The sequence below is a fragment of the Penicillium daleae genome, assembly GCF_028827525.1.
Source record: "Penicillium daleae strain IBT 16125 chromosome Unknown utg000002l_segment0_segment0, whole genome shotgun sequence".
Classification (NCBI taxonomy): domain Eukaryota; kingdom Fungi; phylum Ascomycota; class Eurotiomycetes; order Eurotiales; family Aspergillaceae; genus Penicillium; species Penicillium daleae.
In genome coordinates this window covers 6,333,018-6,359,273 of record NW_026623150.1, presented here as the reverse complement: position 1 = coordinate 6,359,273, position 26,256 = coordinate 6,333,018, and the positions used below count along the sequence as shown (strand labels likewise).

Below are 26,256 nucleotides of genomic sequence, written 5' to 3'. Positions count from 1 at the left end.
CCAATTGTACTGACCGTTCCTGACCGCCTCCCCGTATGTCTCCACTGCAGCTCTGCTCGTCCCATTGACAGCTAACAACGAGCTGGAATCTACCCACAGAATACACCGGCGACTCCCTCGGCAATTGGACAGCAACATTGTACCTGGCTGCCCTAGACGAGGTGCTTGCGACGTTGCGTGGTGACCTGGATCCACCCCCCCTCCCCCGAATCCCCAGACCCGCCATCCATTGATATTTGAAAGCCCAAAGATTTCGCTCTACACCGCATCACACGAGCGGACAGTACGATCCTGGTCCTCCTGCACCATGAAGACCGCTGTGTCCAAATTACCGGACGGCCATGGCTATGTCTATAAGGAAGTGCGCTTCTCGCCAACGGCAACCCCTGTTCGTCGTGCGCAATCGGTTTCTACAAGCACCCCTTCTATGAGCTCTAAATACCGACCAGCGCGGATACCTCAGGTTCCCGAAGACCTAGTACTCGGCTTGGACACATCATATATCGATCAGTCACGAGAACTCCTGGAGAACCAGCGGGCGCATCTTGAAACCGAGCGGGCACTGTTCGCCCAGGAACGACAACTATGGGCGAAAGAACGGACGCTTTTGCGGACAAAGATTTCAGAACTAGAGTCATTGCTGAAGACGAAACGGAGCCAATCCATTGCCCACCCCCTCCAAACCTGCGTTTGGGACCCCGCAGTACCTGGACTCCCATGATCATCTCTCCTCGGCGCAGGTGTGGGAAGGGTCAAGTCCAGGAAGTCGACCGACGAGGGTATTCCGTGATGAGGAGATCCTAGACAATGCTCACCTATCCCCGATCAGCGAAGGGGGCGGCAGTAACCCTCCGTCCCTCGATGCAGCACTTTCGCCACGGGCACGGGCAGTAGACGCCTCTGGCGTGACCGTCAGCATCCCCGTGCCCATCGAAAAGCTTGACAGCAGACTGGATGGGATCACGCTCAAGTCTACTGCATTGCCACCCGGGGTCGTTGCTCGAGTGATCACCCCACCCTCACCGTCGCCCCTAGAGACCTCCTCCCCAGCTCCAGCCTCTGCCCCTTCAGAGCCCGCAAGGCCGGGGATGGAACATCGACACAGTCTCAGGTTGAAGCTGTCAGAACTCGGCCGACCCAATGAGAACCTCGTCAGGGATGCAGGCCACACCCCAATGGCGATCATCGAGGCGGATGGCAGCCAGCGGACCACCCAGGACGCTTCGCCCGTTGAGATACCCCCGTGCGAGGACCAGGAGGAGGAGGCCCCTTTGGCGCCTATGACCACCCATGTCCACCAACCCTCCGAACATGCAGAGTCCTATTTCCCCGATGTACCTGACGATCCTGCCCTCCAGGGGCCCCTTGGTCTGACTAATGATGAAGAACACGACAGCAGCTTCCTGAACGAACTTGATTCGCGACTCCTGGACCAGGCCAAGCGCATCTTGTATACCTCGACGGTATCTGATGATGTCGAAGAGGATGATGCAGAAGCGCCTAATCAAGGCGAACCGGAGCCGGAAATCAAATTTAAGAAATCTACCAATTTTGGCACAGCATTTGGAATGTCTAATCTTGGGAAAATCTAAGAAGAACCGATTTGGACCATCATTTACCATTGACTTTTTGTGATCTACCTGCATTGGGCATGCCTGGCAAATATTATCTTTTCATTCTAACGTCCTCATTTCCGGTTCATGTCATCTTCATTTACTTTATTTTTGGTGATGTACACCGTTGCGATTACTCATTTTCAATGTTTCTAACAACCGCGATGCTTGATGACTTGACGAAGATACATTGAATATCCTGCAATATATGATTGTTCTCTACTTTGTTCCACGTTTCTTATCCGTGTCTCCAGGGTGATGCCTTTCTTGGTGCATTGATCTTGCCTCGAGGGCCCAAGCTCTTGGCAAGGTTCATATGATACTTCCTGCGGTCTTGGATATTGAAAATTCCTTGCGTGTGATGTGTCCACTCTTGCCAAGTAGCCCTATTGCTTGCACTCGCAATTTGCCGTGCAGGAGTCTCCTGCGATGGGGATTGGGGTTGTTCCGCTCCTGCTTTTTATCCGCCCCTTGCATTGTCTTTGTAACCTTCATCTCCTCCCAATCCCCACGTGTCGTCCGACTTCTCATGATACTCACAAACAGCGAGGATCCGGACAATCTTACCACGGAGGAGACTATCAACAGCTCGGATGCTCGGCCTTCTTTGGGCGCGTGCATAAGCTTCACCTTGGTCACGTTAGGGCTTGCATGCTCTAGTCCCAGAATCGATAACGCCGTCCATGCGCACGAATCACGGCCATCATGGCTTTGGTAAAAAGACCAACAAGACATGATACCTCCCATCCAGTTCGCGATTTTGAAGCAGATAGTTCATTTACCCCTGGTACCTTGCCGATCGGCGTCCTTGTGGGGGTCCCGAAGGTAAAAAGCCACCAAAGGGCTAGTCTGTAACCTTGCAGCATCCTGGTTCCTGGGCTGGCCCTTGGCTCTCCCCCTCCGCATCTCCTCCGAACTATCCTTCGAAGGACTCGAAGACATTGTCTCTCCCAAACTACATAAAGTCCATGGCTTGCGGTCCCAAACCTTCTCTTCTTCATCCATTCGACATCAGAGTCTCGGACAGTCATTCTTTCTCTTGACATTCGCTTCAGCATTCGCTTCCACTCTTTATCCAAACACTCTTTTTTAATATCTTCCCTCCAGACTCATTCCGTCAGGCTTCATATTTAAAAATATCAAAAATGTCTCCCAAGTCTTTCACCTTCTCGGCCGCTCTGTGCTTTGCCCTCGCCATTGGCCCCGCCTCCGTGCTGGCTGCTCCCCAGCTGGTAAGTTCCGAACCACATGGATATCGTTCCTGGAGCATCACGAATATCATATCAAAGATCAACAACACTAACTCCTGCACAACAGGGTGATCTCCCTCATCTCGGCGGTGGCCAAACCCACGACGCTCCTCCTACCACTGGTGACAGTGAGCACGATGCCGGTGCCGGTTTCGACGTCGGCCTCCCCGACGGCCCTGCTGTCAAGTTCGGCGCTGGCACTCACAGCGAGACCCACGGCCCTTGTGGCCCTGGCGTGAGCAGCGAGCACGATGCCGGCGCTGGCTATGTCGTGGGCTTCCCCGGCGGTCCTGCTGTTAAGTTCGGTGCTGGTACCCACGATGCTCATCACGCTATTCCCTGCCCTGAGATCATTACTGAGGTGATCGTGATGCCTTCCACCACGGAGGTTCTGGTGCTCCCTCCTACCAGCACCTCCACCTACGTCCCGGTCATCCTCCCTCCCACCTATATCACTCCCATCTCCATCCCCACTGTGACTCCTGTCCCTGTATACACGCCTCCTGCCCCGATCCGCTCGACCCCTCTGATCCAGCACCCTGCTCCCACGGCCGTGCCCTCTATGCCGGTCTTCAACGCTGGCTCCGCACTGGCACCCGGCTCTGCCTTCCTGGCTGTAGCTCTTCCCGTCATTCTGGGATTGTTCTACTAAGCCACGAACCCCGTCTATGATGATGATGCAGTGATGTGATCGAATCATGTCTTCGGCAGTCGCACTGTATCTGCTCTTTGGTGTCATTTTTCCCCTGGTCTCTGATATATCTTTGGTCCCACTGGGCTATCCCGTCACTTGTCACATGTCTTTCCTTTCGTGTTCACTTTTGCTTATTTACTGAATGGTCGCCATGCAAGATTGGCAGACCCAGATACTTGTATCTTGACTGATATACGAGAGTCATATTTGGTACTATACGGTTGGATTGAGTTGTTGGTTGGTTGTTATGGCTGGGAGTCCGGGCGTGCTAGGCACATTGCAAATCCGGGTTTACTTTTTGTGATTTTGAATTTTGAATACATTGCATTTATGATTTTAGAACATGCATTTGTCTTAGAAGCGGCCTTTTCCTTACTCCTTACAACGTAAATTCTCTTTATCCCTCGAGTATCGTATCCTCTCGTACGTTGGCACTAAAATCTTATCTTACTCCCTCTCTCGAGGCCCTATCTACTAGCTACTAAGGATCCTTAAGCCCCTAAGCTTACTCTTCTACTAATCTCTCTCGGTCATAAGCATTTGTAGGTAGCAAGCCATGAATAATGCAAATAGATCAAATCCCGGACCGGGAAGACTTCTCTTCGGATTTCTTTCATAACCCTGTCCAGCCCTTGAAGGAGTCTCTATGTTTGCAATAACTCGACATTCATCGTCATCTATATTACTAAAATGAACCGTTCATGCGCCCAATAGTCGATGTATGTATACTCGTAATCTGCTGAATACCATCTACTGACATCCCACGCCAAGCCACAAAGTCGCGAGCCTGATGGACCATTTCCACTGGATGGAAAGGATCTTAATTCAGCCACAGATGAGGCTCTGGCAACCCTTCTCACAACTGCTCCGATTCTCCATCAACTAGGTGGAACGACGGTCGTGCGGCTTTCAAAGACTTTGGTCATGAACGGTGGCGGGAGTGTCATTACCAGTGAAGCGGAAATGCTTCGTCTTATTGCTTCCAGAGCCACCATTCGAGCGCCACGAGTCTATCACGCATTCCAGGTAATAGATGACACACAATATTTTGGTACATCTGGGAATATTGTCATGGATTTCATCCCAGGCTAACCGGTGGATGAGTGCTGGAACAACCTATCCCGCGACTCCCAGGGAAAAATCGCGGCGCAAGTTGCTGAAATGATCCAAGAGATGCAGTCCATTGAGCTTTCAAAGCCCGGCCCCATTGGTGGAGGACCATGTCGGGGTCTGTTCTTCACAGATTACAGTGCTGGGCCTTTTATGGACACTGCTGAAATGGAAGCTTGGTTTAATCACAAGCTGGAAATCTGCAAGAGCGCCCATAAAGCCCCAGAAGACGTTCCACCATTCTGTTTTATCAAGTTTGTCCTTATACACCACGGCATTAGTCCTCGAAACCTGATCTTAGATCAGCATGAGCAGGTGTGGTTGATTGACTGGGCTTATTCGGGTGCATATCCTCCTGTCTTTGAAAGTGCAGCGTTGTCAATACTCGTCTTTCACTGATTTCAACGAGGCGGTGTTATGCCTTATTCCACGGTACCCCGAGGAAGAAATGCAACTTGATTCTATTGGATATGGGTTGACCACCGCGGCAGTGGCAGGAGGGAGGCTGAGATGGAAGCGGACTGCATTCGTCACGAGGAGATAGCTGGTTGATAGATATTGACTTGGACAACGATAACATTCGATCCAATTTCCATACTAGATTCGAGCTATTCGCTCGCTTCTACTTACTCATGCTCTTCGCACCCGATGCTCTATAGGCTTTGCTTCGATCCGAAGGGACAGAGAAAGCAGTGCCCCTCACAGACTCCAAGAAAGTGTGTATTCCATCCGTCGATGACAGGCGCCTATTCAATTTTTCCATGTGCCACTCACGACGTGAGTGACCATGGTATATAGCGCACTATATCGTACGGTCCTAAAGATGTGAAGCATCACCCTCGAACCCAGGGACAGGAAACTCGATAAGCTACTGCCGAATAACAAAGTCATCCCAAAAGGTTTGAACAAAGTATTTTTCTAGAGCGTAAATGCGCAATACTAATTATCTGATACGTAGCAAAGCTTTAAACCACAAAACAGAAATGTAAATTTGTGCGGTTAGCAACAAATATTGAACGCCAAGTCATGTCATGTCATGCATATCACGTATCTCCCGATGGTGCTTGATCGACTCACAAGCCCCAGGCATCAACAGGCAAGAACTAGCTGGCTCGTCCAATCTGCGAAAAGCAGCCCCTGCTAGATTGTACCCCGAGGCTGGGGGATGACGACGAAAAGGGGCTATATCAGCACCAAACACTCCTCCACTTAGACTCCCATCGTGTGGTCGTGTTCAATACCAGGCGTAACACTGGCGATGAACTTGAGGAATACAACGAGGTACTGATCCACACGGATAGCAACCTGCTCCTCCTCGTCAGCTTGTAGGACTTCCCACTCATCGCCTCCAGACTGCTGCTGCTGGGCATGTTCACTCAGTGACAAGCCCTTGGTATCATCGACCAGCCCCTCGAGACCGCTGCTTCCACCAGTCTGCAGGGTGCGATTTGCCTGCTCGGGCGACTGGGTCTGCTTCAGCTTTTCCAGGCGGCGCTTGAGAGCGGTATCGGCGCGGTCGAGCATGGTCTTCATGACGGAGGCGTGGCGGCAGGGATGGACGGTGGCCATCTTGACGCTGCCGTCGAACCACGGGAAGTCCTCCAGTGTCACGGTCTTGTCCTTGTAGTCGCCGACGATGTCCTCCATCATTAGGTGTGGAGGGAGGGGCTCGGACGGGGACAGATAGCCTGAGAGGTAAAGCCGTGGTGTGCGGTAGAAGTTTGAGTATGTGATATAGAGGGTATAAGTGCGGAGGGGCCTGGTAAAGGCAGAACATTAGCATCGAGTATACACCACGTTCGACCAGCTGGGATCAAGAGCCAAAGCTGGCTATCGAATAGTGACTTACTGTGTCGTCCCAGACTGTCCAGCAGGCTCACGAATAATCGCCTCCTCGTCGTCATCGTCATCTTCCATATCCGGGATCTCCTCCTCCTCCTCTTGTTCTCCAAGGTTGCCAGATTCATCTACCGTCCGTACATCGCGAATCTTGGCCTCTTGCATCTCACGATCTGCAACAGTCTCCCGGCCCCCTCCAGTCCGGAGCCACCCATCATCTCCATCCCCGCCCGATGCGCCCTCGCCACCATCCCCAGCTAGCATATCCCTCACGATCTCATCCTCATGTCCCGCATCCCCGGCAAAGTTATCATTCAACCGCCGATGACACGGCACGCCGCGAGTAACGAGGAACTGCTTCCCAGGTGGTAGATAAGACACCCGCTTGGCGGGGCTTGATGCATCGGCCCAGGACCATGTGGGAAACTTGTAGACGAGATAGTCGCCAGCGAGGACGAACTCCTCCGGGGTGATTTGGCCGGTTGCGCGGAAAGTTGAAGTGCGAGAGACCGGAGCCAGACGGTCCCGCCAGGTCGATAGCGTTGAGTGTAAAATGTTCATTTTGGTGTGTAAGTTGGGATATCTATGCGCTATGAAAGGAGAGAAAGAAGGGTAGGTACTAGGTAGCAGCGGGCTCGAGATGACGAGGGCGGGGGGACCTTGATAAGCGGTGGAGCACATGATCGGCCCCGCGTGAGCTCTTCGCATTTCCCATTTCCCATTTCCCATTTCACCTGCGGTCGCGCCAAACTTTCTACTCGTTCTTGCCTTCGTTTCGCTTCACCTGATTTGAGTCTTCTGCGCCTGGCTGAGCCTCATGGACCAGCTGCTCTGGGATGAATCGATCGGTGGTCAGGTGCTCCATGCCGTATCCGCTGTCTGGGTGGTGTATGACAGTTATCATATCTCCGAGCTTCCACAGGGCATATGAACAGCCCATTATGCCCAGCAGATTCAGCCAGGCGCGACGGTAAAGGTATTTTCTGGTGTCCAGTCTATAAGAGATTGATCCCTCAAGACCCGCTCATTCACCTTCGTCCATCATCCGCCGTCGCTCAAGCTCCGCATCCACCTCATCTATCACCATAGGAATCGCCTTATTCTTCCACGTCTCGGTCTCTTTCCGCATAAAGCCCTCGGTGCTTCTCATTCCCACCACTAAAAACCCAAGCTCCTCACGGTCGACATCAAACACTTCCCACCATTCTCCATCTACCAGCTTGACTCCTTCTTCCCTTGTAGCAAGATAGATAGCCGCCACGGCGAGCGCGTTTGGCTGGTGTGTTACGTAGAGTAGTTGAGGCGAGAGTAGCGTGGAGTTGAGATGCTCGAGAACCCGGCGCGACACCGCGGGTTTACTCACGCCTAGTGTTTGGAGGTACGTGAGAGCGATAGTGTGAGGGAGGGCAACGTGCGTATCAAAGCCAAGGGTGCGAAGGATAACAGATTCGATGCGCAAGAGGACCAATCGGCCAGCCTGGTATCCTCCCTCGGAGAGGACGTAGGTATCTGCCGCAGGTTGCTGTTTCGGGGCTCCGTGAGGGTTCACGAACCATAATGGGGAGGCATCGCGGGAGAGGAGGAGATGATAGACATTGAGGATGGAGCGAGGTGAAGTTGGCTGGAACGATAGCTTCGCAGTCAGGTAGAGAGAAGCAGCAGAGACATCCTAATGAGATCTTACTGAGCGGAGAATATCACAACACATGTTGGATGGAAGCATACCTTGACAGAGTAGATTCGCAAGCTACCCCCATCCGCGCCTAGCCAAAATCGTGTAAAGATTACAATCGCCTGGGCGATAATATCTTGCGATAGGTGGAGCAACACACCAGCTGCTTGAGTGAGTTGCGCACCGGCACAGCGAATGGAGGTTTCGAGGTCAGAGGGCAGTCCGTCGATGGACGAGGACGAATTGGAAAGCTGATCGGGGGTCGCAAGTGCATTACAGAGGTGTTTCAAGCCGGCATTTGTTTGAGCCATGGTGGGCAGGCTCAGTCAGGACCGTGGAGGTGGTGGATGCTCTAATGAATTGAGCTGGAAGCTTCAGGTCGAGAGACGTGAGGAAAAGCGGCCCCGCCGTTGTTCCATTCCGAATCGAGTATCAAGCTCGGCGATGATCTCAAGCACGCATTCGAGTATGGGCTGGACCTTTTTTTTGCACCAAGAGAGCTAGTAATGAATGGTCTATTCACAGATGCTGAACAACCTGGAAGGATCCAGTATAACTCTCCAAAAATAAAGCTTATTCTTGTATACTCTTGAAGATCACGTGTTGTCGTGAGACCCTCAACTCGAATGCCAAAACGGTAAAAAAGATGACTCTGTAAATCGCTTCACGGCATTGGAATAGATTGTTTGATATCCTTATTTTACAGCTGAGTCGAGCCCCCAAATTGATTTCGATCTGGTGTTAGTTTAGCAGAGAGTTTGGGATCATATTAGAAATACTTACCTGACGATAGCACGCCACACGTTACTGAAATTGACTGGATCCCCAGCGGTTCTACTACGCTTGGCAGATATCAGGCGACACCAACGGGCACTACGGAGTGCTCTCTTTCCATCTTTACTTTATTCATCATTCCCCATGGTAACATAGGCAGAACATTCCATAGTGGATCTTCGGGTTGGATTGGCGCAGCGGAGCAGTTGCCGGGGTTCAGCCACCGCTATTTTGATACTCCCCCAGCCTCTCGTTTATTTACTCGGAAGATCACGTTTCAAAGAAAGGGACCAAACTTTTTACTCGAATCCAATCTCATGCAGTGAAACACACGCTATTGAATTTACCATCCTCCCCTCTGTTCCTGATCATCTCCCGATCTCAGGGGCCGTTTCGTCTCCTCATCCTAGTTGATCGCCCCCTCGTGGACACTTCATTAGTCTGCATCCCTCCACCTTTGGGCTCTCGACCTCCTCTCCAGGTCACACAACTGCAGCGCCACTACATCCCTCCGCTCCTCGATTCGACGTGGCATTCAAATCCAGACTGGCTCCTGCTGTCCAGTCTCCGTCGCCGTCATGTCCTCCGATCTCTCCCTCTCCTCGAACTCCCTACATTCCGATGCGTCACCAAGACCTCACGAGACCGTTGCCTCGTCGCCCCTAAATCCGAAGATCCCTAGGACCGCGCCCGAGAGCCAGTTTCACAGTCTTCCTTCCCATCGTCGATCGAATACTGAGTACATTTCACGACCTCCTATCTTTGAAAACGACGTCTACGATCCGACCCCAAGCAATTATACCCCAAGAAACCGAGCTGCTCTAGCCTGGACGGATACATTCCCAAAAAGAAGTTCGAAGCCAGAGCCAGGATCTTGTCAGATTGGTTCCAGGGAAAGTCCGACTCGGGCGAATCGGGAATCAACATGCGTCCTGACAGTCATCCCAACGTGGTTGGCATGGATGTGTCCAGTCCCGGGGCAGCATCCCCGTCCCATATGCGCAAGAACTCGGCTCCAGGGACTGGGCGGTTCTCATTCTTTGGTCTGCGGCGACCCGCCGAGCAGAAGTTTGATCCGCCAGAACCTGCGGACGACGAGTTCTTGAACCTAGACATTTCAGCGGCTCTGTCACCTATCGACTCTGACTTGAGCAGCGATGAAGCTCTGGATAGCCTTCGTGATCAGGCCGCCACCGTTTTGCAACGCATGCAAGAAGCTTATAAGCAAAGAACCTTTGCTATGCACCAGGCTCTAGCCGATCGGAATGAGAAACAAGAAGAACTCGAGGAAACTCGGGCACGGGTGGATCATCTAAAGATGCAGCTGGACGGCATGGCCGCCAAAGTCCTGGACCAAGAGAAAGCCATGAAGGCCATGGCTGAAGAGTTGGAACAGGAGCGGCGCATGCGCCAGCGTGAGGAGTCTCGCAGCCGCAGCCGCACTATGCGTGCAATTCCCCCTGATGATGAGATCCCATCGCTTGTGCTTCAGACTCCTCACCGTGGGGGCAAGCGTACCAGCCACGGTACCTTTACAAGCGATTCGGGCTTTGAGTCTGGTGACGAGAGCGTTACTGATAGTGTCTTCTCACATAAGGAGAGTGTCGAGTCACCGACGTCTACTCTGACCGCTCCATCGCCAAATCTCTCACATGTTGCCTTGTCGGCACCTTCCTCCCTCCCAAACATCCAGAAGAATCTCGTTGCCGCCACCACCAACTCCACGCAGGCGCGCTCATCTACATACGAGCGGGTCATTAAGGGAATTGCCTCGACCCGCCTGGGCAGCTCGATCGTTGGAAATGCGAATAACTGTAACATTTGCCATGGCATTCCAGCCTCAGAAGCTTGGAGCGTCATGGGAGTGCTCAAGGACGAAAACAGAGGCCTCAAGACGCGCCTAGGAGAATTGGAATTGGTTATTGATGACTGCTTAGGTCTTGTCGGTCCTTGAGTATGTCACTAGTGACTGCGTTATGATGGATAGCTTTTTGAGAAAGCTCCTGACGATCATGGTTGGTCATTTTGGGATTAAGAATCAGGACTCGGTGTTTGTAGCAATAGAATTGCCTTTCTTTACTTGATTATGAGCATATTGACCATGCTATGAAAAGAGATCGGCAAGGTAAATCTGGAAATGTCGAAGGAATCTTAGTTTTTCTCATCACTCGCGGCGGTTATTTGAAGCTCCGTAGACCCTTTTTAGTGTGGGGATAAGCTCGGGGCCCTCTACACCGGGGTACACGCCCCTTGAACACTCAGTAGCATCTTAAGATTCATGATAAAATGGCAAATTAATTGCAAATGAGATATCAGTAGGACAGGCTGTCCAAGTCTTGAATTTTTCTCTTGTGCGCGTGCTTGTTGAGTCAACGGGGTCGCTGGTTTAGGCGTGTTTTGCGGCGAAGACCAAGTGGCCTTAAATTAGCGCGAAGCGAAAAGTGGCCAGCGAGACTCTTCCCTCCTCTTCCTCCTCTCCCCCCATCCCCCATCCGACCACCTCTTCCTCTTCTCCCCCCCTTTCCTTTCCTTTTTCCTTCCTCATATCTTCGTAATCTTTTCGCTCCTTCGGCTGGTTTACATTTCCAGCTTCCTCTATTTCTTTTCCGACGGATTGGGAGGAAGACAGTCACCATGAGCGGCCGTGAGTTTCCCCCTCAGCCCTTCCAGCACGCGATCGTCGCAATCAACCTCTCATCGATCCCAATGGATCAACAAAACTAATAATCCATTCCAGTACGCTTCCTTGACCTGATCAAGCCCTTCACGCCCCTCCTCCCGGAGGTGGCGGCGCCTGAGACCAAGGTGCCTTTCAACCAGAAGCTGATGTGGACGGGTGTACGTTGCTCCTCGAAATGATCGTGTGGACTCGAGGAATTGGCCAGAAATCTAACCCAATCCCCCTTATAGTTGACTCTCCTAATCTTCCTGGTCATGAGCCAGATGCCCCTGTACGGTATCGTGTCCTCTGACACCTCCGACCCCCTGTACTGGCTACGCATGATGCTTGCCAGTAACCGTGGTACCCTGATGGAGTTGGGTATCACTCCCATCATCTCCTCCGGCATGGTCTTCCAGGTATGCATGCGAATCTACTCAAAATCCGTGACCGACGACATGCGAGCTGACATCCGCCCGTTTCCTAGCTCCTTGCCGGTACCCACCTCATCGACGTCAACCTGGACCTTAAGACCGACCGCGAGCTCTACCAGACCGCCCAGAAGCTGTTCGCCATCATCCTTTCCTTCGGCCAGGCCTGTGTCTACGTCCTGACCGGTCTCTACGGCCAGCCCAGCGACCTGGGTGCTGGTATCTGTGTTCTCCTGATTGTTCAGCTGGTTGTCGCTGGTCTCGTCGTCATTCTGCTGGATGAGCTCCTCCAGAAGGGCTACGGTCTTGGCAGCGGTATCTCCCTGTTCATTGCCACCAACATCTGCGAGTCCATTGTCTGGAAGGCGTTCTCCCCCACGACCATCAACACTGGCCGTGGCCCCGAGTTCGAGGGTGCCATCATCGCCCTGTTCCACTTGCTCCTGACCTGGCCTGACAAGCAGCGCGCCCTGTACGAGGCCTTCTACCGCCAGAACCTGCCCAACGTGATGAACCTGCTGGCCACTCTCCTGGTCTTCGCTGCCGTCATCTACCTGCAGGGCTTCCGCGTTGAGATCCCCGTCAAGTCCGCCCGCCAGCGTGGCATGCGCGGCTCTTACCCCGTCCGCCTGTTCTACACCTCCAACATGCCCATCATGCTCCAGTCCGCTCTGAGCTCCAACGTCTTCCTGATCTCTCAGATGCTGTACTCTCGCTTCTCTGACAACCTGCTGGTCCGTCTCCTCGGAGTCTGGGAGCCCCGCGAGGGATCCGCCCAGCTGTACGCCGCCTCGGGTATTGCCTACTACATGTCTCCCCCTCTGAACTTCAAGGAGGCTCTCCTCGACCCCATCCACACTGCTGTGTACATTGCTTTCATGCTGGTCGCCTGCGCCCTCTTCTCCAAGACCTGGATTGAGGTCTCTGGCTCTGCCCCCCGCGACGTTGCCAAGCAGCTCAAGGACCAGGGTCTCGTGATGTCTGGCCACCGTGAGCAGAGCATGTACAAGGAGCTCAAGCGTGTCATCCCCACTGCCGCCGCCTTCGGTGGTGCTTGCATCGGTGCTCTTTCCGTTGCCTCTGACCTTCTCGGTGCCCTCGGCAGCGGTACCGGTATCCTGCTTGCCGTGACGTGAGTTTTCATCCCCATGCTATACCACTGCCAATAAGAAACTAACCCAATTTTTAGCATCATCTACGGCTACTTCGAAATTGCCGCCCGTGAGGGTGACATCGGTGCTGGCCTGAAGGGCCTCGTTCCCGGCAGCTAAATGCAGAAACTGCCCGTTTCTTCTTTCACGAGCAGTTTGACGAGAGATTACATTTCTGTGGTCTTTTGCAATTCTGTTTGCTTTTTTTCGTCTCTTTACTTTGCCCGCACTTTTTTATACTATCCTTGGGGAGAATGAATTGGTGGGCGGCTCGATGTGACAAGACTAGGCCAGGCCACTCTCTCGGCCGGTACTTCACCTTGGCGAGACTGCAGACAGTACGCTGGGGGATACTATTGGATGTCCATCTCTCGCGGCATTGCATGTACGAGGCTGGGGTGGATCTCGGTATAGTCTCGTCGCATGGTGCATGCAGGTGGTGGAGGTGGGCTGGCCAGTCTTGTCGATGACGGGCACCTGCCATAGTCGGAAGCACCCTTTCCAGAGGGTCTGTAACCATATTTCATGTCAAAAATCCGTATCAATATATTTGTCTGATTAATCCTGATGGTGATGATAGTGCATATAATTAGCTTTTGCTCGGTCAAGTAACCAGGGCCTGGTATGAAGCATAGTAAAACTTTCTCCAAAGAACCACTCCGGTAGCCTTCCCGATATGATGAGGCACGTGAGTCATCTACAGATTGTACCCAAGATCTCACCAACCTATACAAGATCGTCGATCTAAATCTTGGAATGACGCAGCGAACCTTATAGTTAATTAACCACTTCAAGTTGTTCCTTCCACGCAGTCAGTCATCCAATCCCTGGATCGAACTCCAAGCCGTGTATTGTAATACCGTCTCATACCCGTTATCCTTCCAGCCTGGTATCCTCGGGTAACTCAGCGTCCCGACTTCGCGGCGGCGAGCTTAAATGCGGACGAGGGGCAGCCCCGGCTTGATTGGCCTGAGGCGAAATCTTTGGCGGGGGAAACTGCTTGAAGATTAAACTAATTGCTGACCTGTTGACTCACCTACGTTAACCTCGCCATCCTCTTAAACTCTCCTTCTCGCCTCTTTTCTCATCCTTTGGACACTCCTTCTTTCTTGCCCATCTTCCCCGTCTTTCGGTCAATTAGTCCCCCTCTACTACTCTCACAATGGCCCAGCAAAACGGTACCTCCAGCAATGACTTCACCGTCAAGGCTGGTCTCGCGCAGATGCTGAAGGGTGGCGTGATTATGGACGTCGTCAATGCGGAGCAGGTATATTCGCCACGATCAAGATGATCAATTGGTATCATGGCTTGATTTGCTAATGTTGTTCTTACTCTGTTAGGCTCGCATTGCTGAGGAGGCTGGTGCCGCTGCCGTCATGGCCCTCGAGCGTGTCCCCGCCGATATCCGTGTCGAGGGTGGCGTCGCACGTATGTCCGACCCCGGCATGATCAAGGAGATCATGGAGGCCGTCACTATTCCCGTCATGGCCAAGGCCCGTATCGGTCACTTTGTTGAGTGCCAGGTACGTCCAATTCCATCTTTCTTCTGACCGGCGACCGGCCGGAGAAGAGCATTGATCCTAGATCGCCGGGCCGCCGGAACGCTAACCCCTCCTTCCCCTCCACCACCAGATCCTTGAGGCCATTGGTGTCGACTACATCGACGAGTCCGAAGTCCTGACCCCCGCCGACGATGTCTACCACGTTACCAAGTCTACCTTCAGGGTGCCTTTCGTCTGCGGCTGCCGCAACCTCGGCGAGGCCCTGCGCCGCATCTCCGAGGGTGCTGCCATGATCCGCACCAAGGGTGAGGCCGGTACCGGCGACGTCGTCGAGGCTGTCAAGCACATGCGCACCGTCAACGCCCAGATTGCCCGCGCCCGCGCTATCTTCCAGAGCAGCGCCGACTTTGAGCCTGAGCTCCGCGCTTTCGCCCGCGAGCTGGAGGTCCCCTACGAGCTGCTCCGCCAGACCGCCGAGCTCGGCCGTCTGCCCGTCGTCAACTTCGCTGCTGGCGGTGTTGCTACCCCCGCCGATGCGGCGCTGATGATGCAGCTGGGCTGCGACGGTGTCTTCGTCGGCTCTGGTATCTTCAAGTCTGGTGATGCCAAGAAGCGCGCGAAGGCCATTGTCCAGGCCGTTACCCACTACAAGGACGCCAAGGTCCTTGCTGAGGTTAGCGAGGGTCTGGGTGAGGCCATGGTTGGCATCAACGTGCAGAAGATGCCCGAGGCCGACAAGATGGCCGGCCGTGGCTGGTAATTTTTTTTTTCTTGGTTGTTCTTCTCCCTCCTTCGCCCGTTTTGAGTTTATTTTACTTTTTACCTCGTGCCCCGCTTTGATTCGGGCTTTCTCTTGGCCTGCAGGGCCGGTCTAAAATTTTCTTGTACATGAACCATGAACCGTTAGCTACTGCATGACAGAACAAAAATTTAGAGGAGTTTCTGCTTGATCTATGAATTGTTCGCGAGATTCATCGTAATCACAAAAAAAGCAATACGCACATGATCCCTCTCAACTGAGAAGGTACAGTCTGATCGCCACTTCTCCGAATCCTGCCAGGACCCGGTATCTCAATTAGGTCAGGTCAGTTCATCCACAAATCCACAAACCAAAACGCTCGGACAAATCAAGCGGGGGCAGTTCCAAGTCAATTCACTCACGCAGGTCCAGGACCAACGACCATGATCGAGATTCGACAGTATTTCCATGACAGTTGCCAACCCCCGATAGTCCCCATCCACGCCCGTCATCCAAGGTTCCTAAAACTGCCCACTAACGCCCCCCCCTTCACACTCGGGAACCGGGTCGATCAAGTGGCGGCCATCTGATAGGTCCTCCGCTCCGAGCCACCGATCGCCGACCGTTCTGGGGAAAGCAGCAAAGCAGTACTCCGTACGGGGTACTGTAACTACAATCGATAAGTTAGGCTAGTATTTAGCAGGCTAACAGTAAGTACCACTGTCCTGTATTGTGGGTAGTGAGTAAGGAGGAGTTTTCGGAATCGGAAAGTCATTCCAGCTCCCCGGGCGCGATTAACGTCCGTAGGCTGTGGGTGTCCACTGTCTGGCGGATCCAATCGCCGATTATTTGGGTCTGCGGGCAAGCTGTTCGATCGTTTTCTAGAGCAATGTCAATGTCACCGAGTGTACCCGTTCGGGATATTGTTGTTCCCGAATGGAGGGTGTATTGGTATTTCGTGTTACATACTGTATTCTATGCACTCCTCGGTGACGGATCTGGAGAAGGGCGTAGGGCGGATGGGACGTGCTATCGCTCTATTGTCCGAATGATGCTATGCTAGGAGTTTATGTATCAGGTTTTGCACAAGAATGTATACTCTCATGCTTTGTAGATAAGTATTATGTTGGAGATTTTTGTGCGAAGCTAGGAAGTATATACCTATTTTCAGGCTTCCACAGATGGATGTGCTGGTCGAATGACGATCCATAACATAACCATTTTTCCTAAATCGGTTTCGAGGAACCTAACAAAGGTAACACATTCCCTTGATTCTGAACAAAATGTTATGTCAAATGCGTAAGTGTCCTGCGAAAAGTGCATCAGAATGATTGGCCAGGGATACTCCCTAGCTGCATGTACATGGGTACTGTATAGTTCGTTTCCTGTGAATGTATCTCACTACGTAGATCAAAATTGCCGAAGTATGATGATTCACATGTCTCTTCTTATCGTCTCTTGGATTGAAAGGAAGCTTCAACTACCTCATCGGGACTATTGACATCGCTTTCTCTCATGCAGCCTGACAAGCCACTTGGAGGCGGGGTCGCTTCAGCCTCCGCCTCATTCATACCTGCTCACGAATACCGTCTTCAAAGTCCCGGTCTTGAACTGAAACTCTCTGATTGATCGAGGGTCAAGATGAGCTTTGGATTCAGCATTGGCGACTTTCTAGCAGTAATACAACTCACCAACAAAATCAGAAAGGAATTCGTCGGGGCGCCGGATCAATTCAAGGCCATTTGTGACGCGTTGGTGTCTTGCCCTCTGTGTTCTTGACACACAATACTGACTGGGATTATGATTGCATAGAGTTAGAAACCTGTCATTTGTGGTACAGGATGTCGAGATAGAAGTGTCCAACAAAGATCTCGATCAGAAGCAACAGGCTGAGCTAGAAGACATAGCCAAAAGCTGCCGCAATGCTCTAAGAGAACTGGAGAGCATGATCGATAAGTATGGAGATTTGGGGCCCACCAGAGACACAAGAGGGAGCATAGTGAGACGCACGTGGAAACGATTGAAATGGGAACCAAGTGAGATTCACGAGCTTCGACAGCGAATCATCAGCAACATTGCTCTTCTTGATGCGTTCAACGGGCGAATCACTAGAAGCAGCATCCGAAACCTTGTGCAACACCAAGATGACCAGAAGCGCCAAGAGATACTTAACTGGCTTTTTCCTTTAGATTACAGCGCCCAGCAGAGCGACAACATTGCACGACGCCAGCCAGGGACCGGCGAGTGGCTTCTGGACTCACCGGAATTCAAATCTTGAAGCTCAGGTTCAAAGCAGACGTTGTTTTGTCCGGGAATACCTGGAGCCGGGAAGACAATTCTGAGCCCTATCGTCATTGAAGAGCTTTTTGATCAATGTGAATCTGATAGCGGGTTCGGCATCATATTTCTGTACTGCAACTATCAGCGCCATCATGAGCAAGGTCTAGCCCATCTACTGGCGAGCGTTCTGAGACAATTGGCTCAATCTCAGCCGGCTGTGCCCAGTGTCTTATTGAGAATGTAAGACGAAAATAGCTCCAAAAGTACCAGACCTTCCGTAGAAGAGCTTTCCGAGGCGCTGGACTCTCTCGCCAAAACAGGGGGCATCTCAAAAGTCTTCGTTGTGATAGACGCTCTGGACGAGTGCGATATATCAAGCAGAACATGTTCCAAATTGCTGGACGATATTTAAACTCCAAGCTGCCTCTAACGTGAATGTTTTTGCAACTTCACGGTTCATACCAGAAATTACAGAAAGGCTCAGCGGAATGCCAACACTTGAGATTCGGGCGAGCAAGGAAGATGTCTCGAGATATCTTCTCGATAATTTGACCATCCTACCGTCCTTCGTGTCAAGAAACAAGGATCTACAGGAAGAGATATCGGAGGTGCTTCCCCTTCGTCTACGCGGCTTCCTAACGGGCTACATTAATCTGTCCTATATAATGGGCCAGTTCATCCAGACCGGCGTGACGCGGGGGTTCATCTCGTGGACGAGTGAGTAGGCCTATCGTATCCCTTTCGCTATCTAGTAGGTATAGCCTGTCGTGTTGCTGGCCGGCCTAGTATATGTTCCTGAGTCCCCTTAGTGGTTGATCCGATAGAATCGTATAGAAGACGCGCTCAAGTCCCTGCGTTAGCTCTCCAAGCCCTATCCCAACATTAATCTCTAAGAAACCCTAGTAATAATAGTTAAGACTAATATCCTTAAGGCTTAGTTAGATATCGGTATAATATATACTAACTACTAGAAGGGTATAAATCGTCGCCGTATAGAAATATGCGTTATGCTTTTTGTGATCTAGAACTTCTCGGGAAATCCTGTCGGGTTCGTAACGTACCTATTCGAATAAACCGGTCTTAATAGTAAATAGGCCTTCGATATAGGCGTTGGCCTAAATAGCGTAGGATTTGTTAGTACTTTGATATCCTCTATTCCTCTTATCTACTTTAGCCGGCGCTCCTGCTACCTATTTAGTATTACCTCTATTATTTCGATCCTCTTTATTATTATACTCCTTTACTTCGCATATAACTACGTAACAAATAACGTTTATCGTTAGATATAGTTAATACTGCTGATTGTCCTTAGCTTCGTCTAGTAGATAACGCTTAGCCTATTAACGTATATAGTTGTCTGCGAAACCCCCTCCACAAAATTGCGGTCGAAGACTATCGCTATAGCGACTACAATCGACGCACTTACCGGACTAGTCACGACTGTCATCGGGCCTTATCTGCTTAATCCCGGGGCTGCTAGTGCAGGAGTCAAGATAGAGTTCCTTTACGGGGGGATTTCTGTCTTCTCGCTAACTTGGTGTTACTTCAGGCTGCCTGAAACAAAATCAAGGACATACGAGGAGCTGGACCTGATGTTTGAGAAAAGGGCGCCAGCGCGGAAATTCAAGAATTATGTCATTGAGGGTATAGACGACTAGTTTGTCAAAGAAAATGGTACACTACTCCTACATTGGGATTAGGCCTGTATATCAGAACAGCGTTCATGCGGAATATGGTACCGCCCCCAAGGCACACTCAGGGTTAGCTGCATAGGCTGGGCTAGATCAATGAAGAGAAGTTAAAAATGCCGAGACTCATATTCTTCAATATTTCGGCACAGATTTGGAATGTAGGAAGCGGTCGACTTGCGCAGGGAACCCAGCTCCTAGGAATATCTTTTTTGGAAGCGACGGGAGAACGCATTGGCGGGGTATTAAGGAGAGCGGAGCCTAGGATAGAGGTCAGCGTTAGGTTTGAGGCACGTTATAACTGGTGCTTTGCAATGAGAGCAATTTCGCACAGAAGCGGCGAAGTGACTTGATGTAGTTAGAGATCGTACTTTGTCCACCAAACCCCTGTCCCTTCATGGCTACTCAGGTTGGGGCCGTTTTCTCAGTCAGGGGTTGCACCTTCTGAGCAAACTAATCCCGTCGATAATCTAAATACTACCGCGCAGAGGATTTCCCCCGATTGTGTTCCTCACTCCTGTCACAACATGGTCTTCAGCGCTTTCTGGCAAATAGCAATACTTCTCATCGAGAGCAAAGGCGTCGCCGCGCAAACAACCGAAGTCGGAGTCCTACAGCCGGTTAAGGACTTCTGGAACCCATTTGTGGGCAGTGTTGTGGCAACAAATGGTTCATTGACCACTATTGAAGTGAATTGTCTGGCTAGCAGCGCAACCTCCTGCCCTACTTACGTCGCACTCCCCTATTACCTGACCATTGGTCCCAGTACACAGGGGTTATATGGATGGACCACCGCACTGCCGTACACTGAATCCAGTGTTGTCTACTACGCCAAGAGTATGACACAACAATGTGAGATCACCTCCATCACACAAGGCGCCTCATGCAAAACAACAGAGAGCGAATTTTGGTCTGGTGGGGACACAACCACAAGGTCATCCTGGGCGATAACCTCTTCGACTCCAGCTGATAGATTAACCATGGCCACTCTCACGGTGAACGGCGGACTACAGCTTCTCCAGAGCCCTATTTCGAGTCCTATTCCAACTATGATCACGACTACCACACACGGAGGACAGACGAACAGTCTCCCTACAGCAGCCACCATGATGTCTCAAGAAGAGTCGTCATCAAAGGCTTGGATTGCAGGCCCTATCCTGGGAGCTTTTGCCGGTGTTTCCTTCATCATTGGAATGGTCATTTGGCATATTAAACGGAAAACCTCGACCCGGACGGTTGAGAATGTTCAAGCAGGACCACTCGATATGACGCAGGAGAAACCTCCAAGCCTACCGGAATACAAGGCAGAGCTACCAGCCCATGATCTGAAACGTCTGGATCCTGTGGAGCTTCCTGGTGATGGCATTTATGAGGCCCCTGGAGTCAGATCTGAAACAGTCTGAGCTGTGACATGCTTAGGCAACTCGCTATGGAAATGGAGCAGATGTCTGTTTTGTTTATTTAAAACCCTGAATCCCTTCAATGAGCCAAGATATCGTTTTATTTGGTTGAAATTCCATTATTGGAACAAGTCTATGATGTCCTCCACACCGACGGTTGATAACCAACATATACCCCAGTACATGAACAAGCCGACCCTCGCTCAAATCACTCGTCGTCTGATTGGCCGACCTGCTTGTGCACACTCTGGTCCTCCAAAGGTGCTATATTATGGTGCTTTTCAACTGATGATCGGAATTGCTTTGGCACAGACAGTGCCTTCCGCGCACCCAAAGCGGTTCCCGCTTTGGGTGCGTCCGCATTCCTGATCTTTTAGTATAGAAATCGTCAAATTTACCACCCAACTAGCTAATTATCAATTAAAAAAAAAGCTCTCCTACCTGCCTAGCCGCTTCCACATTTGCAATTGCCCGCTGAATAGATTCCTCCGACCGCTGTGTGGGTTCGTAGCCATACACCTTCTTGAACTGCCTAGCTAGCTTCCTTTCCTCCTTGGCCAAATCCTCCTTCTTCCTGGTCTTAATCGATCGATTCACATCGCGTGTAGTCAATATACCAGTTTGGCTAAGCGGCTTAACCTGTCGCTTGGTGTATTTTCGACGTACTGGGGTTTGCGCGGCCTTCATACGCTAAATTGTAGAGTTTATTTCATCTCGGATATCCCCACCCCTCTTAAGGAGATACTGTGCAATGATCGGTCTCAATCGAGTCTCAATGTTCTTCTGTATATGCCACACACATAACAGAGAGATTGTAGTAGGAAGGATAGTAGCAAGAGCGGCTAGTAAGCTCTTTGCATCGTCAGAAAAGATAGTGATAGGAAGAGGAATCGAACGCGTATACAGGAGATCTCGTAGGGTCTCTAGGACCCATTGGTAAGCAGATTCTCTCTCATAAGAGACGAAAGCGCATGCAACATAGAAGGTTTTGCCATTGGCTGACCTACCAACGATATTAACCATAGGAATTTTATGGCAATTCGTCTTATATGTAGCATCCCGCATCATCGAAAGCTCCTCCGCCATTTCCCGCTAGTGCGCCTCGGATGTTATCATCTCGAGAGTTATGTGTGTATGAGTATCCTTCGCTGAGTCGAACTCGGATGCGAATTGTTGCTCGCCCCAACAGCGACATATTGCGCTGTATGCCCAAGAAGACGTCACATATGCTCTCGAATATTCTCTTTTTGCGTGAATGGCTGTCCAGTATCGCGGCTATATTTGGGAAACGGGCACAGCAATGACTTATCGGGTTGAATGCCTGCCCATCGCTTGGAAGGCTTTAAGCTGTTGCCTACACTATGTGTCATCTCATCTACTAAAGAACTAATCGCCCAGCCAGTCAGAGCGCTTCTGTTCCTCTCAAAAATCTAGCGACGAGAGAAGTCTGCCTCGGCTCTTCTCAGAGGTTGTTACCCGTTGAGGATAGACTCGGACTAGCCGTCGCCTGCTTTGTGAAAGCATATGTTTCGTACATCGGATTTGTACGGAACCGTCCGGCCGGTCAACTCATTTTCCTTGTAAGTTACTCCAGCTGCTAGCTATGTAACAAAAATACAGGTCATTATATTTCCAAAGAAATAGGAAATAATTATGCGAGGGAAGTTACGTTCGTCATGCAGGATGGCTGTACTCCGTCCAACCTCCCTTTTCACCATGGTATCATTTTCGATTGTGAATAGTTAGTCGTGTCTATCTCTGTAAAGCCAAAACCTGATCTTTAAACAGCGAGAAGAAACCAGCAAGGACCTCTCGAAGATAATTCGTCTTCTCTCACTAAGCCCGATCAGGAAACAGTAGAGAAACGCGTATTGGTATCGCACCAGGAGCAATCGTGGCCCAGTCTTTTAGTAGTTCGAGTGACGAAATCATGCATAGGGCCAAATATGGCTGGGCCCACACCAGAATCCAACCGATGCCACTTAAGGTGCTATGAAGTTATTTCTCCCTTTCCGCGCTCAAGTCTACCCATCCACTCCTATCCACTTTCTGGTGACCTTTTGCTTTCGAACCTTCAATAACTGCTTGAGACTACATTTAGATACAAATTTCTCCAAGTCCACGACTTTACTAGCCAAAAGAGAGTCGCGAAAATGGTTCTTCTTAAGATCGAACTAACCACTAGTGGCTTCACAATAGAGCGAAATAGCATCTTCAGTAAATTTCTTTCTTATTCTGTAAAGATGATTCTGCGTGGACTTCGTGCTAACCCTACATAAACGACAGCTCATCTACGCTCGAGTACAGTAAACACCTACTTGCAACTCTTCCAATAGACGCTCGAACATCACAAAGGTATTATCAAGATATTAAGGGATTATGTCTAATAAGTTCCTTGTAGGTAGTATAAAACGCTCCGAAAACAGCGCTAAGACCATCGACCGCAATATTAGATGAGAAGAGTTCCTAGAACACGTGCAGGTTCCTACCCATTTCCGAGAACTGGATTGACCATCAAGTGTACGGAAGAACTACAAAGGGGTTTGGCCTGTATGAAGACGGAAACGGGCACGAAGGATGAAATTTCTTGAGGGGGCTTGCGCTATTTTCTACGCACTATAATGGCATTTTGACGCATCTCTTGGCAGCTTCCAAACCGTAAAGAAGTGTAATATTTCAGGTGGTGACCAAAAATGATCTATTCTTGGACGTTAGCCCCAAGCAACCCGCCGTGGTTTATTTAGGTCATGTGCAATGCGCTATCCAGGGTGCAGCCTATTAGCCTGCTATCTACTCCAGTCCAAGGCCTTTCATTACAAGTTGCTACGTAGAATCCGCATTATGAAGTATCATGGCAGATTGACTCGGCCATTTAAGGGGTTCTTCCCCCGCTCACTCGCAATTTCTACAATTCCTCCCACCCATTGAATGTTTTCTGTTTTGCCATTGAAATTGAGTCGAACTTCATTCTATTCGGTCGACCCTTCAACATGACCAGAAGAAATCAGCAAGATAATACGACCCCATCTACCCCTTCCCATGAGGCATTAGGCGGGGCAAAAGTATCGCAGCCAGAACCTAGGGTATGTCGTCGTTGCCGGTAATAATTCATCATAATGCTATCTCTTAATCGCGTCTTGAGGCTAATTCTTTGAATGTGATAACAACTTCGGTGGATGGCATGTGAGTAAATATCAAACTGCCGCGTCGATCCTCAGTTTCCGAACCGTGATTCTAACATTTTATCTACGTAGGTTTCTGCTCGCCCAGATCTATCTAAATTCCTTGGCCGGCAAACGCTCACCCAAGGCAATTCGATCTGCTTTGAACGACCTTTCCTCTGACATTGAGAAATACGAGTCTGCATACGATGATGCCATGAAACGCATCCAAAAATGGACAGCTCCCTGACCAAATTGAAATGGCCATACAAGTTCTTTCATGGATCACTTGTGCCGAAAGAACACTCACCACGACTGAGCTGCGGACCGCTCTTGCTGTGGAGGTTGGTGAACCGGAATTTGACCCTGACAACTTGCCTGACCTGACCGATATGATTTCGGTCTGCACAGGCTTGGTGACAGCAGACGAGCAGAGCGACATCATTCGGCTGGCTCATTACACCACGCAAGAATATTTCAAACGAACTCACGCCACCTGGTTTCCAAGAGCGCATCATGATATTGGAAGGATATGTGTTGCATACCTATCGTTGGCTGTCTTCAAAGCAGAGCCTTGGTTGATAGAGAAAGAACTCAAAATTTCTCTGGATTGTGCGCGTGATCCTCGTTCACAGATCCATATAAGTCGACTCCTGCCTGAGTATCCTCTTTTTCTGTTTGCTGGTGATTTGTGGTGTGACCACGTCAACGCCAGATTGCATGATGATGACTTAGAAGTCGGCCACAACCACACAATTGAGTTTCTAAGCGACATCTCGCAGATTTATTGCCGTACGCGAGTCCTCCTGTGGCTTGATTCGCCTTCGTTTGCTCGAGACTCTCACAATCCCGAGACCTACTATTTCTTCGGTAACGATCGATACCCAATATCCAGCTCGCGGCTCGCCACCGGTCTACACCTCGCTGTCTGGTTTGTAATGCCACATATCGTTCAAAAGATGATCTCACTGGGCTGGCCAGTAGACGCCAAAGATGTCCGGGGGAGAACACCATTATTTTGGGCAGTCTACTTTGACCTCTCAGATATAGTGTCTTTACTACTGGAGCATGGTGCTGATCCTTGCATGAGGGATCAAGATGGTAACACGCCCCTACTTCAGTCAGCTTCTACCGTGTCAGTAAACTCGATCACGATAGCCCGCTTGCTGTTAGAGAAAGTCACCAAGCGACAGCTCAAAGGTACGCGAGAATGCACGCTCTTGTGCCGTGCAGCTTACCGCGATTAGACAGCATTGGTCGAGTCATTTCTCACTTATGAGTCGTGCGAGAGCTACGAGCAGCAAGAGTTGAATGAGGCGTTACTCAAAGCGGCAGCACGTGGATATGATGGGGTCGTTCAGGTTCTTCGGGATGGTGGCGCTGACCCAGGCGCTCTGATCAGACGCAGGCATTCCGACGAGAACAAGCGCATGTCCATACAAACTCCACTTCTTGCCGCAACCACGTGTGAGAACGAATCCGTCGTTAATCTTTTGTTGGATTGGAATGTTGATCTTGACGTCAAGAACGGATATGGTCGCAGCGCCCTTTCGGTTGCTGTATTGGATGGTCATGAAGAGATTGTTCAACTCCTATTGGCAAAGGGTGCTGATACTAATTCGCAGGATGAGTTGGGCCGCACAGCATTTCACTGGGCTGCTAATCGATACGATAAAACCTTGTACTTACTTTCTGATTACGACCCTAATGGGCCAAACCAGAGGGATTTCTACGGCCCAACGGCATTGCATCTTGCTTCAACCCAGGGCAATCTCCGTGTAGTGCGTGCCCTGATTGCCATGAGGAGCACTGATTGTGACATCCGAGACAACTTTGGTCGCACTGCGCTTTGTGATGCTAAACGAAGGGGTCATCATGACATTATCAAGGCTCTCCAGAATCCGGCAGAGAGATTGACCGATGAGATCTCTGCTGTTCAAATTACATGTCCACAGGCCTGGACTGGTGTGGTATGTGATGTCTGCATGGGTTTCATCCTATCCGATGAGACTTGGTATCATTGTTCCTTGTGCAGAGATGGGGACCACGGCACATGTGATTGGTGTTATCAAGTCGGGGCCACGCTGTTCGAATCGCGAGCATGAACTGGAACAGCGCAGCGAATTACCAACCAACTGATTGTGAGAGCAAAAATCAAAGCTGCAAGCATATACATACTGATTATGAGCAAAGTATCTAAAGGGAAGTATACAAAGGCCAAGGGTAGGAGATCCCTTGCACACAAAGAATTGTCCTGTTGAGTGCGGGGGGAGATCGGCTCCATCGGAACCTG

The 26,256-nt window shown here is 50.7% G+C and overlaps 12 protein-coding genes across 12 annotated transcripts; 10 read left to right on the top strand and 2 right to left on the bottom strand.

Annotated features, from left to right (window-relative positions):
* Window positions 1-307: 307 nt before the first annotated feature.
* On the top strand, window positions 308-1,592 carry N7458_003176 (uncharacterized protein; the record flags this gene model as incomplete). The annotated part of the gene is made up of 2 exons (XM_056906559.1): window positions 308-703; window positions 741-1,592. 2 exons carry the CDS (start codon window positions 308-310, stop codon window positions 1,590-1,592), a joined length of 1,248 nt encoding a protein of 415 aa, XP_056770666.1.
* A 1,166-nt stretch (window positions 1,593-2,758) lies between these two features.
* On the top strand, window positions 2,759-3,515 carry N7458_003175 (putative cell wall protein; the record flags this gene model as incomplete). Its single annotated transcript, XM_056906558.1, has 2 exons — window positions 2,759-2,845; window positions 2,931-3,515. The coding sequence occupies 2 exons, from the start codon at window positions 2,759-2,761 to the stop codon at window positions 3,513-3,515; spliced, it is 672 nt and encodes a 223-aa protein (XP_056770665.1).
* Window positions 3,516-4,258: 743 nt separating this feature from the next.
* N7458_003174 (Aminoglycoside phosphotransferase) lies at window positions 4,259-5,066 on the top strand (the record flags this gene model as incomplete). Its single annotated transcript, XM_056906557.1, has 3 exons — window positions 4,259-4,276; window positions 4,329-4,583; window positions 4,662-5,066. The coding sequence occupies 3 exons, from the start codon at window positions 4,259-4,261 to the stop codon at window positions 5,064-5,066; spliced, it is 678 nt and encodes a 225-aa protein (XP_056770664.1).
* An 810-nt stretch (window positions 5,067-5,876) lies between these two features.
* On the bottom strand, window positions 5,877-7,067 carry N7458_003173 (ATG3/ATG10 family protein; the record flags this gene model as incomplete). The annotated part of the gene is made up of 2 exons (XM_056906556.1): window positions 5,877-6,426; window positions 6,517-7,067. 2 exons carry the CDS (start codon window positions 7,065-7,067, stop codon window positions 5,877-5,879), a joined length of 1,101 nt encoding a protein of 366 aa, XP_056770663.1.
* A 193-nt stretch (window positions 7,068-7,260) lies between these two features.
* N7458_003172 (putative cyclin) lies at window positions 7,261-8,489 on the bottom strand (the record flags this gene model as incomplete). The annotated part of the gene is made up of 3 exons (XM_056906555.1): window positions 7,261-7,385; window positions 7,539-8,175; window positions 8,232-8,489. The coding sequence occupies 3 exons, from the start codon at window positions 8,487-8,489 to the stop codon at window positions 7,261-7,263; spliced, it is 1,020 nt and encodes a 339-aa protein (XP_056770662.1).
* A 1,388-nt stretch (window positions 8,490-9,877) lies between these two features.
* Window positions 9,878-10,906, top strand: N7458_003171 (uncharacterized protein; the record flags this gene model as incomplete). The annotated part of the gene is made up of 1 exon (XM_056906554.1): window positions 9,878-10,906. The coding sequence occupies one exon, from the start codon at window positions 9,878-9,880 to the stop codon at window positions 10,904-10,906; it is 1,029 nt and encodes a 342-aa protein (XP_056770661.1).
* Window positions 10,907-11,508: 602 nt separating this feature from the next.
* N7458_003170 (translocon subunit SEC61) lies at window positions 11,509-13,313 on the top strand (the record flags this gene model as incomplete). The annotated part of the gene is made up of 5 exons (XM_056906553.1): window positions 11,509-11,596; window positions 11,690-11,790; window positions 11,863-12,030; window positions 12,099-13,174; window positions 13,232-13,313. The coding sequence occupies exons 1-5, from the start codon at window positions 11,587-11,589 to the stop codon at window positions 13,311-13,313; spliced, it is 1,437 nt and encodes a 478-aa protein (XP_056770660.1). The 5' UTR covers window positions 11,509-11,586.
* Window positions 13,314-14,355: 1,042 nt separating this feature from the next.
* Window positions 14,356-15,455, top strand: N7458_003169 (pyridoxal 5'-phosphate synthase subunit PdxS; the record flags this gene model as incomplete). Its single annotated transcript, XM_056906552.1, has 3 exons — window positions 14,356-14,460; window positions 14,534-14,716; window positions 14,826-15,455. The coding sequence occupies 3 exons, from the start codon at window positions 14,356-14,358 to the stop codon at window positions 15,453-15,455; spliced, it is 918 nt and encodes a 305-aa protein (XP_056770659.1).
* Window positions 15,456-17,075: 1,620 nt separating this feature from the next.
* N7458_003168 (uncharacterized protein) lies at window positions 17,076-17,712 on the top strand (the record flags this gene model as incomplete). Its single annotated transcript, XM_056906551.1, has 2 exons — window positions 17,076-17,185; window positions 17,247-17,712. 2 exons carry the CDS (start codon window positions 17,076-17,078, stop codon window positions 17,710-17,712), a joined length of 576 nt encoding a protein of 191 aa, XP_056770658.1.
* A 2,217-nt stretch (window positions 17,713-19,929) lies between these two features.
* Window positions 19,930-20,805, top strand: N7458_003167 (uncharacterized protein; the record flags this gene model as incomplete). Its single annotated transcript, XM_056906550.1, has 1 exon — window positions 19,930-20,805. One exon carries the CDS (start codon window positions 19,930-19,932, stop codon window positions 20,803-20,805), a length of 876 nt encoding a protein of 291 aa, XP_056770657.1.
* Window positions 20,806-23,792: 2,987 nt separating this feature from the next.
* Window positions 23,793-24,213, top strand: N7458_003166 (uncharacterized protein; the record flags this gene model as incomplete). Its single annotated transcript, XM_056906549.1, has 3 exons — window positions 23,793-23,885; window positions 23,945-23,985; window positions 24,057-24,213. The coding sequence occupies 3 exons, from the start codon at window positions 23,793-23,795 to the stop codon at window positions 24,211-24,213; spliced, it is 291 nt and encodes a 96-aa protein (XP_056770656.1).
* A 10-nt stretch (window positions 24,214-24,223) lies between these two features.
* Window positions 24,224-26,068, top strand: N7458_003165 (uncharacterized protein; the record flags this gene model as incomplete). Its single annotated transcript, XM_056906548.1, has 2 exons — window positions 24,224-25,163; window positions 25,215-26,068. The coding sequence occupies 2 exons, from the start codon at window positions 24,224-24,226 to the stop codon at window positions 26,066-26,068; spliced, it is 1,794 nt and encodes a 597-aa protein (XP_056770655.1).
* Window positions 26,069-26,256: the final 188 nt, after the last annotated feature.